General features: G+C 40.0%; 1 protein-coding gene across 1 annotated transcript; it reads right to left on the reverse strand.

Moving 5' to 3' along the window:
• Positions 1 to 223: 223 nt before the first annotated feature.
• LOC103032717 (ADP-ribosylation factor-like protein 4C) lies at positions 224 to 4,090 on the reverse strand. The gene is made up of 2 exons (XM_007238295.4): positions 3,681 to 4,090; positions 224 to 1,576 (listed from the first exon to the last, which is right to left on the reverse strand). Exon 2 carries the CDS (start codon positions 1,541 to 1,543, stop codon positions 974 to 976), a length of 570 nt encoding a protein of 189 aa, XP_007238357.1. The 5' UTR covers positions 1,544 to 1,576; positions 3,681 to 4,090; the 3' UTR covers positions 224 to 973.
• Between the last annotated feature and the right edge of the window lie 7,489 nt (positions 4,091 to 11,579).

The following is an 11,579-nucleotide window of genomic DNA, read 5'->3' on the forward strand; positions in this document are numbered from 1 at the left end:
AAATGGTTTATAATGGGCTCTGTAGTATACACTAAAAAATACAATTTTTTATCATTTGACTCATTTAACATTACATAGATATACCTAGTGCACTATCCGTTAAAGGAGCTGGAGACCTACCAGGGTCACACAAACATTCTTTGACCAATGCTTTAAAAGAACCATATTTGTAAATGTGTATGTGATTGTTTAAACCCCCCCTGGAAACACCAAAAGGGGGGGGGGGGTCTACTAACAAACTGGCAACCTGGAGCATTGGAACATGTACTGTCCTATAAAAACTGGATCATCAAGAGTTCGTTAGTTCAGGAACCAAGGGTTCTGTATAGAACCATAACAACTTAAAGAACCACTGGACCCTTGGTTCTTCACTTTGTTAAATTGTTTATAATGGGCTCTTTATGTTGAAAAACCTGTAGTATACTCAAACTATGTCTCATTTTTATAATTTGACTCTAACATTACCTAGATATACCTAGTGCACTAACCTTCTAAGGAGCTGGGGACCTACCACTGTCACACAAACATTATTTGACCAATGATTCTTTGACCAAGAACCATATTTGTAAATGTGTATGTGATTGCTCAAATATATCCCTTTGGCAACACCAAAGAGGGGTGTTCTACTGACAAACTGGCAACCGGTAGCACTGGAAAATCTACCGTCCTATAAAAACTGGGCCATCAAGAGTTCTTATTTCAGGCAACAGTTCTGTATATAACCATGACAACTTAAGGAACCCTTGAACTGGTTCTTCTCCTTGTTAAATGGTTTAAAATTGGTTCTCTATGGAAAACTTGTAGTATACACTGAACAAGGTCTCGTTTTCATCATTTGGTTGGGAAAAGTGGAAAAAAATTCAAGTTCAACTCAAGAACATCATTAAACATTCAGAGGTTTTAGCATAATTCATTGGATCCTTTTCCCCGAAAACATTCACTCTTCCAAAAGCAGTGGTTTCTTATCATCTTATCACCGCCTCTTCTTCTGCTTCAAGCTTTTTCTGCGCTTGACGATCATTTCACACAGTTTATCCATGCCCTCCTGCAGTCCCTCTCCGATGATGGCGCAGGCTGGCTGGACGTGGTAAGCAGCTCCTGGGCTGATATCCTGCAGGTCGAGCCTCCGCTCCACCTCAGCGGCGGACAGCGAGCCGGGCAGATCCTGCTTGTTGGCGAGGATGAGCAGTGGCGCCCCCTGGTGCTCGGAGAAGCGAGCCACCCGGTGCAGCTCCGCCCTGGCCTCGTCTAGTCGCTCCACGTCCACAGAGTCCACCACGTAGACGATGCCATCCGTGCGACGGCTGTAGGGCCTCCACAGGGCCCGGAGCTTTTCGTGGCCACCAGCATCCCACAGGTGGCAGGTCACCCCACGCCCGGCCAGACGCACGCGCTCTGCGTTGAATCCTATGGTGGGGACCGTGTTTACAAACTCGTTGAACTTGAGCCTGTACAGAACCGTGGTCTTGCCTGCAGAGTCCAGCCCCAGGATCACCACGTGCAGAGGCTGGAAGGCTGTGATGGCGGACAAGCTGTTTCCCATGTCGACAGCGAGCTTATGAAGTCAGGAGTGGCCCTGCAAGAAGAAGGTAGGATTTACAAACAATTAAATGTAAGATATTCTTTGTAAAGGAAATGATTCTCAATCTTCTCAAAGAATATTTGAATAAACTGGTGAGCAGGTTCTTCACATTGTTGGTGCTATATAAATGCTCTATAAAGAACAATCTAAAAGAAGTCATTCCTCCATATGATGACTATGGAGTGAATTTGGTGCCAAAAGTTTAACACAAAAAATAATTTCTGTAATCAAAATTGTAAGAATCAAAAGGAAAAATTGTATGTTGCAAATTCAAAAGAGAAAAATTAAATAGCAAATATATATTTTTAAATATACTTGGTTACTTTATTATCCTTTGCATTTATTTAAAAATTATTACTGTTTGAATTTTTGCCAGTCTTCGCTTTTTTTGTAAATTTTCTGTGGATTTTTTTTTATTTTTCTGCTAAAGACTTTTGCTTCTGGAATCTCTCGTTTGCTTCTGCTTCAGTTTTTTGCTTCTAAATGTTGGCAGAGTTTTCACGGGTGGGCGAGGCTTAGAAGAAGGCGTTTCCCTTGAATCTCCATTGGCCAGCTGGTTTTGGACTGACAGGTTTCCTTAACCCTTATCTGAGACTGACCACACCCACTCCGCCCAGCCAGCTTCAAGCATTATTCCAAACACGGGGAGAGAGAACAGCTTCCAGTGCACAACAGCAGCAGCAGATACTTTTTCCAGTTAAACTTCATACAAACATTATGTTTAATGTTTTATTTATTCTCTAAGCAAGTGTTTCATTCCAGTAAAAAGCTCACGTTAGCGAGGTGTGCTAAATATTCATGTGCAAAGTAACTAACTAACTCACTAGGTCACTGACTAGGTAACACTAGCTCTTTAATGGAGTGGAACAGTTCTGTTCTGGCCCCACAATCTTGCTGGTCTGGAACCAGAGTGGTGTTGGACGATCACTACCCTACCCCATCTTAATCAACTCCCTTAACTCAAAACTTGTTGATAGAACACCACCATTTAAGTGAAAATGGTGACTAGGCATGCTGGCTGTAAGCATTTGAACATCAGTTTGAGCAGTACATCCAACTTATTAAGGGAGCTGAATGGATGCTGAACTCATAAGAAGAGGTGAAGGTCTAGAAAAAATTGTTTAACGTATTTCTTCAGTATGAAACATCTTCAGCTTGCCCTAATTTGTGTTTTATTAACATATAACCACCCCCTACAACAACAAAAGCTTTAACAAAATTGCAATATTATGTTTCAATGTTATGTAAAACTACTGTGTTTTATATGTTGGTCTTTTGAAAGTAATAAACTAGTTTGAACATGTATTTTTTTTTTTTATGAAAAACAAATTAATTATCTTAATTCAACCATTATAAGAGGTAAGGAACACTACACACTAAGAAAAGGAAGTACAGATTTGTACTTAAAAGAGTGAAAAGCTTGTCGCTGGGGCTGTACCTTATATTGAAGTACAAAAAAGTATCTTTCAGTGAAAGTCCTTTTTTGTACCCATGTTTTTTTGTGCCAGTAAAGAATATAAAGATTATAAACATTATCATCAACTAAATATGGCTCAAAAACTTGATGATCCAAAATTGTCTGGCTTTCAAATAAAAAATGTGCAATTAAAATATATATTGTTTATCAGTACTCTTTATGATCTTTTGGCCGGTTAAATGGTACAAATTTTTACTTATTGCTGCTTATTCATTTTGTACTCATATCATACCTTTTTTATCATACATTTTTTAGAGTGTGTGCGCTAAATATTGATAGAATAATTAGTAATTGAGTTAGCAATGAAATATTCACACTGCTTTTTAGGATTTTTTTTTTTTTGGTTTCAGATATCTCTTGGATAACCAGATCAAATTGACCCAGGAACATCAGTGCTGTTCCTGACAAATGAACATAACAGGAGGGTTAAAGGAGCAGCATGATGATTGCGATGAAGATTTCAACATCTCGAAAAAACAATCCATTGATGTTTCCTGAGAAAAATAGCATGCAAATCATATTATATCGCCATTTATTATGTCCATGAACCTCAGCTCTGACAGGGCTATCCCTTATTCCTTACGCTCTGTTCTATTCTTAGCATGCAGGTGAGATTTTTACCGGCTGAAATGCAGTTGGAGAGCCTGGGAGAGTCTGGGGGCAGTGCATGGTCCTCTATGTTGTTCTGCATAGCTCCTGAAGATAGAAAGATGAAAGAATGATGGTCAGGATGAAGATGCTCCTCTTGTGAGATCTCCCCTGTTAAGATCTTGAGCCCAATATCGTCCCACGTGAGGAAGCACAGGCGTCTTGCATCTCCCCGTTTCAGGTAGATGAGAGGAGTGAGGGGTTCTGAGGGAAGAAGAAAGGCTTATAGAACCTTTTATACCTTTGCATATATCTAGAAATCCATATTAAGACCCCTGCAGACCCCTTATATAGCCCTTTCAGTCTTGTTCGTCTTGTACTTCGGTTGCTGCTGCTCCTTCCTCTACTGCTGCACGCTCACACTGCGCTAGACAGATGCAAGCCACTCCATGTATGTGTGTGTGTGTGTGTGTGCACACTCCTCCCACAGCTGAGAGATGTGAAAGCGCATGCACACACACACACACACTGCTTTAATCACATTACAGCTGTGGTACTCAGAGCCCCCTGCTCGACTCGCTCTAGTTCTAGTGCATTAGACTGATGTTCAGGTTCATCAGTGTCGACCCAAACTCCATTACATTACATTCCACTGCAGTCCATCACGGTACAGTACATTACATTATCTGTAACTGATCCCCCCAGCATCACACCATGATACTTGTGCTGAAAGGTTGATGCAAGAAATGATACAGATATAAAATCTGATCTGGGTCTGATAAAGCTGAGATTGTCTGCGTTCTTCGCCACATTCAGAAGCCGACATTTTTTTTCAGAGTGAGTTTGAACTCATTTGGCTCTTATGACACCTGCTGTTCAACAGTGGCGCTGCACTTTCCTGATCACGAAGCATTGTGATCAGATTTATTCAACCCCTTATTGCAATTTAGCCATCAGTGCATTGATCAGATAGATCAGATACAGCACAGCAGTGCTGCTGGAGTTTTTAAACACTGTGTTCTCTCACTGACCCCCACTCTATTACACACTCTTACCAATTTTCTTCTTATCTTCGCTGTCCTATGAAAAACACATCTCTATTTTTGCCGATTTTTAGTTTACTACATAATTTGAACAGACAAACTGTCCCTTACACTGTGCCAAAATTTCTTGATGAACGGAGCAACAGAAACTCTTCAAAATGACCAGAAATAAAATCTTTGTACATTAGTTTTATCTCTCTCCTGTAAAGTTGCATAATATAATATGCATACTATACAGATAAAAGTATTGGGAGACTTGTTTCTTTTTCCCCAATAAGGTGATTACCACATGTTAGCACAGTGTTATCTTGTGCCAAATGGCAAAACACAAACAAGCAAGTTCATGCTTAACTCCAATAAAAAGTATTTACAGCTCCCTCACCTGCTAACCTGCCACGAACAGTAGGTACAGATCCCTCCCTCAGACAAAGTCTTCTGGCTAACCCTGAACCTGACTGACTTAAACTGATTTATTGAGAGGAACTCTGCTGGGGTTTGAGTGGTGAGGGGTGGTGCCAGGGTGTTGGTTATATGCAGGTTTCCTTATTGTGATATCACAGTGAAGGAGCCATGCAAACGGATCATAGAAGCGTATGATTCCCGACTCTTTCAACTGATGCACAGAAAACAGTCAATAAAAAAAACATGCAATAAAGTGAGTTTTGCATAATATTTCCCCTTTAATAAAAATATTTTAGCCTTTATTTGTTGAGTAATTGTCTCTAACATCCAGGAAAGGCTCCCTACAAGATTTTGGAGATTGCTGTGAGGATTTGATTATGTTCACTGAGCTTTAGTGAGGAAAAAAGTCAGTGTTAATGATTCAATAATAAGAAACAGACTGGTCGAAAATGGTATCTGCAGTTGCAATTACATTGTAATATGTGTTAATAATATGTACTAGGGGATTTAGAGGCCTACATTAAGCATTAAACAAGATTTTTTATTTTTTATTTTATGATTTAAAAATAGAGATAAAATGTCTCAATATATTATTTCTCAAGGTGTACCATTGACATTAGTCCACCAGATGGCAGAATTGAGTTAAATTACTGAATTACAGTGCTGGACATGTGCAAACCACTCTTCATGAAGATACTGATTTATTAAGTTTCTGAGCTCGTTTGTTTTGATCAAAATTATGTATGTGAGGGTTTGTATGAGTGAATGTACCACTCTGAAAGACACGCATCTTTTAGTAACAGGAGTTTCAGTCTGCTTAAACTGGATTTGTGGTCACTCTTGATGTGGATTGTTTGAGCAGATGTGAACACAGTAATCTCATTTGGATGCAGATCAAAACAAGTGCATTAAGACCTGCGAGAGGAGATGGTCTCGGTTAAGTCTGAGACAAGCACTGGAGCAGTTCCCTTATAGTGAGAACGTGATTTAAACTTAATCCAACCCTAACTATCAGATGTACTTGGCAGGTTAGAGCTAAATTGCTGTTCAGGTGCAGTTTAACCTGCTTTATTACCCGGGTAATTACTACAGCTATAAACAAACTCTGTCTCTGCTGTTCCTACATGTAAAATAACCACCACCTTGCTTTACTTCAGGCAGATCTGACCAATCACAGGACAGAACATGTTCACATAGTTTGTTGTGACTCATTTTGAAGCGCTCAGGTTTTTCCATGTGTGAAAACAAACCAAAGTAAGAGCACAGAACTCAAATTTACAGACGTGTTAACTGATTCAGACCACAGTGAGAAAATTATAGGGTTAAAAATTCCCCTGTTCACCAGCTGCTGAACCTTAGATGGCAAATCCAAGCTTATTATGTTGCCCCAGAGCATCTGGCCGGGCCGGGGCTTGACTGGGGCGAAAGGGAGGGACGGCACTGAACGAGTAAACAAAAGCCAGGGTTCCTGCCATTCTGCCACTTTTAAAGCTGGAAGGAAACAGGAAGGAAGGTGTTTGTGTACGCGTGTGTGTGTGTGTGTGTGTATGCGAGTCAAGAATGCTTTATTGCTCTGAAACAATTCAATACGGATCAAAGTGTGCTTTAGTCTAAAGCAGCGAGGCTGTGAGAATGGAAGGAATGTGTTTATCCTGGATAAATACAGCCTGGTTTCTGCATGCCTGTTGTTATGAAAGGCATACCATAAATAATAAGCCAAAAAATATATTAGTAAGTGAAAGTCTTTAGGTTACTACAGTATTTAAACAGACAAATTGTTCCTTCAATGGTTGCACAGTTTCTTGATGAACGGACTAATAGAAATCGTCCACAATGACCTGAAATAAACTCTTTTTACATTGACCTCCAATGAAAATGAAGAAGGTTTTATCACTCTCCTGTAAAGTTGCTGTTTGGGAGATACATGCTCATACCTGTAAAGTCTCTCATTTTGGCTGGAAACTGCAGAAATTTTCCCCTCTTTTCCGCCATCCTCATGTATTTGTATTTTCCCGTAAATGTCCTGCAGTGGCTTGCACAGACATTTAGGGGGGCAAGTGCCTGCCGGAGGTGGCGGGGATGGGTGGTTGATGTTGGTACGCGCAGTTCTTATTCAGTTGTTGACTGAATAATAACATTTTTTTTAAACAAGAAGTTTCAAAAGGGCACTTTGGTTGATAAAGGGCAGAGTTGGTGGTGCTTTAGCACCACCTGATGTCTATGTCTGCACGCCACTGATGTTCTGTATTATATTATGATTTAAAAAAAACATTCCTGTTCTCTCAAAACTGAAATGTCACTAACCTTGCAATAACTGCCACCACAGGAACAAAGTTGGAACACCAAATCAGAGAGATGGATGGATGCAAGGAGAGAAAGGGCATAAAAAACTTAAGACATAATGTAAATATATAGAAAATTGGGACATGGAATTTATCTTTCTAAAAAGAAGCAGGATAGGGCAGAGTTATGCATTCTTTAAGGTTTGTACCTGCAATTTTAATGTCTCTAATTATTAGAGTCTCTGGTTATTTTAGATTTCTTGTAAACCTGTCTTAAAATGTAAGGGATACTGAACCTCGGTTGGGCTGGTGGGAGAGCTTGAAGTGAGCACCGGAAAAGTTGCCTTATTTTTAAGTCCAAAACTTGACAGGTATGCATACTTTTCATTGGACAGCAACAATATGCAACATGGGCAACTGCATTATGTTATGGATACTGTCTTTTTTCTCTTATCTTCTAAAATTAGGGGTATTAAAAAAAGCTTATCTTGCTTAAACTTTTTTTTAAGTAACTGTCTTAAAATGTATCTTCTTGCAATGTTGAAGATCAATTAAACACTAAATGTAGCCAATTAGTCAAGACTACCAGCTACCAGCTTCAGCAGTGCTAGCCGGAGTTAGGAGCAGAGTACAGGCCGATAATACTCTCCTTTAAATGGGAAAATAGTGATTAGCGGCTAATGCTAATGCTACCCCAGCTCCGCTAAACTGAACTAAACTGAAACTCCTGAATAACACTGCAGTTTGGTGGGGTGGCTTTACTGCTCCTTACAACCTGACTGGTAAAATTCATACACAAGGCGCACTGAATTAAAAGGCACACTGTCGATTTTTGGGAAATTAAAGGATTTTAAGTGCACCTTATAGTGCGAAAAGTATGGTACATATTTTTAGTCGAACTCTAACTAGGAAAGTGCTATATATATATATAAGTTATATATATATATATATATATATATATATATATATATATATATATATATAACTTGATTTGATTTAATATTCTCAAAGCGCCTCTGAGAAGCACTTAAGCACACTTGAGCTCAACACGTTGGAAGGAGTACACTAACTGCTATTTCTGGTATGTCAGTTAATAGACTCTTTTGCTGGGTGACTTGGGAAAAGATAGAGTCATCCTACCAAGCTGGGATGAGTACCCACAGTCACTTATGGATGGCTGTGGCATCACTAAAGACTGGACTTCTTGAAGGAGTGAACTATCTCCCCTAAAGGGCTAAAAATAACCATAGCACTTTTAGCAAAACTGTGTTTTTCTAACACTTCCACTGGAAAATATACAGAACTGAATATGACCGCGCCAGTGAATAGCAAAGCAGGACAATAGCAGGACTGCCGTCAATGCATGTTTGGATTCCAGTGGTGGAAATACTGTATGTTCACTGGTTAACACTGACTGAGAAGAGGGTGTGTGGGAATCAGATCTAAAACAATGTGAAGGGTCTCTAAAACTGTATAGGAGGATTAATGCACTAATTTAAATGGAGGAAAAGAAAACATAAAAAAAACAAGTACAAGTACAGAGTGTGAGATGATCAGTAACGTACAGAACAGAACCCCGCTCTGGACAGTACTGAGTCCTCTAGACTGTGTGTGACAGCTGTAATGCAGCTCAGCAGCAGTGGCACCTGGTGATCAGGAGGAAGTGCTCTTCTCAGTAAACACACAACCCCCTCCAGGGTCTTTCATCACCATGGAGAACAAACTGACCATTTACATACAGCTCTAGTGGCCAGCCTGAATGCTTCTAAATGAATCCCTCAGGGATGTCACCCTCAAGCCACAGGAAACAGGACTGCTCATCTCCAAACCCTGTTCAGACCCTGTTCAGACCCTGCTGGTCCTCAAACCTGATCCCTAAAAAACCCTACTTATTCTTTAAACTGGTGATTTACCAAGATGTGTTCTGCAAGTCCTGGTGATTCCCCAAAATGTGGTCTCCAAAACCAGAGGAATTAAAAAAGAAATGTGAGCCAGCAAACAATGGACATCACCCAAATGTGATCCTTAAAAATCTAGTGATTCCCAAAAAAGTGTAAACCACCAATCCCTGGAGATTACCCACAATGTGATTCCTAAACCCAGATTATCCTAAGAATGTAATTTCCAAATCCTAATGAGACCCCCAAAAATGAGTGCCTCCAAACCCTACTGGTTTTCCATGCTCTGGAGATCACCCAAAAGGGATCCACCAAAACCTGGCGATTACTCAATGTGATTCACAAAATGTGGTCTCCAAACCCTAATGATCCTTCAGAATATAATCCCGAAACTCAAGTCATTCTATAAATGGTAATTCACCAATTCATGATGATCCCCCCCCCCCCCCCCCCCAAAAAAAAAACGTTTTTCCCAAACCCTACTGTTTCTTCAAATCCTGATGATCTGTCTAAAGGCAATCCCAAAACCCTACCAATTTCCCCACATGTGATCTTTAAATGCTCTAGATTCCCCAAACCCTGATGACCCCCCAAAATGATCCTCAAAACATGAAATCTTCAAACTTTGTAAATCTCCCAAAATTTTCCCCACAATGCTACTAGTGGTTCAAAAACTGATGATTCTTTAAAATTGCCCGCAAACCCAACTTATTCCCCCAAACCCTGGTGATCTACCAAAATGTTGTTCCCCATACCATGCTGATCTTTAATGTGATTTCCAAACCATGATTATTAATCAAAATGTAATCTCCAAATCCTTCCAGATGCCCAAATGTGATCTGTAAACCATAGTGATTCCCCCAATCCCCCAAAATATAGTTCCCCTAATCTTTGTGATACCCCCCGAGCAAACCCTACTGATTCCCCAAACCCTGATGGTGCCCCAAAATGTGATCTCCAAACACTACTGATTCCCCAAACCCTGGTGGTGCCCCAAACCCTAATAATCCCTCAAAACATGATCACTAACCGTAACAGTTTCCCAAATGTGATCCACAAACACTACTGATTCCCCAAACCCTAAAAATCTTCAAAATGTGATTTTAAACCCCTAATGATTCCTCAAAACATGATCTCTAAACCTTACCAATTCCCGAAGTGACCCGAAAACACTGGTGATCTTCAAACCCTGATCCGAGATCCAGAAATGTTAACAGTTTGTGCAAACGCCCTTCAGACTGGGTGACACGGCGTAATTTGCCCTGATAAATCGCTTTTTACTCAGTTATCCAGCATCAAAGTAGCTCCAAACCTCCTTGGTAGAATCCGGAGAGCCCTGACATTAAAAAAAAAGGCATTAATAACTTAAGTGCACAAGAAGCTTATTAAAGACTGCTGTTTACATCCTATAACGCTAGCTTCAGCTCTGTGTGCCATTATTGGGGCAAATTATGCCCCATGTCACCCAGTCTGAAGGGTGTTTGGACAAATTGTTAACGCTGTTGGAGAGCAGAGGTGTGCTATTGATCAAAGGTATGTACTTTTTATCATGTTTTACTACACCAAAAGTCCATTTTACACCAGAGTTCTCCTTTAATTACCCAAACCCTAGTGATTCCCAAACTACTAAACAAAAATTTTCTCCCAAATCCTACTGATTTTCCAATTCCTGATGATCCCTACAGCATTATGCCCAACCCAAACTAATTCCCTACAGATCAACTCAGATTAATTACTTATTAATTACTATGTAGTTTAATTGAGAGTGAACAATTCATAAAAACTACTGATAAATCCATAATGGAAACTGAATAATTCCTACTGGATATTGAACAAATTATATTAGTTATTTAATTTACAGTAGACTGGATACTGAACAATTTATAAAAGGTAATGAAAAATGCATGATGCAAACAGAACCACATCCAACAGGATTAACTGTGACTGTGATTAACTCAAATCACGGCAGAATTCAATGTGCACCTCAACTCACCTGTTTCCACCAGAACTGTCCGTCACCACAATTAATTATTGTGATCTAAAACCAGGTGTTTCAGTTTCATTGTCCAACCCCTGTATGTTTATAATGTATACATATAGGTTTTAAAATGCTGTAAGTTGTTATAATGCAGGTGTGTGTTTGGCGCTGGGGCGGAGGGTAGTGGTTGGGAGGGGGGCAGCATTAAAATGCTGTGGGAAACAGCAGTATTGTGGCCTAATTGTGTCGTGTTCCTGTGGGCTGCATTGATTTAGTCAGTAACGCTGCTGTGGGATCAATAAGGCGGATCGCCAGTGTCTCAAATCAGC

This window comes from Astyanax mexicanus, chromosome 23, assembly GCF_023375975.1.
Source record: "Astyanax mexicanus isolate ESR-SI-001 chromosome 23, AstMex3_surface, whole genome shotgun sequence".
Classification (NCBI taxonomy): domain Eukaryota; kingdom Metazoa; phylum Chordata; class Actinopteri; order Characiformes; family Acestrorhamphidae; genus Astyanax; species Astyanax mexicanus.

Bases quoted from the DNA above. Each gene is read 5' to 3' on its own strand.
- LOC103032717 (XM_007238295.4), bottom strand. From the start codon at position 1,543: ATGGGAAACAGCTTGTCCGCCATCACAGCCTTCCAGCCTCTGCACGTG.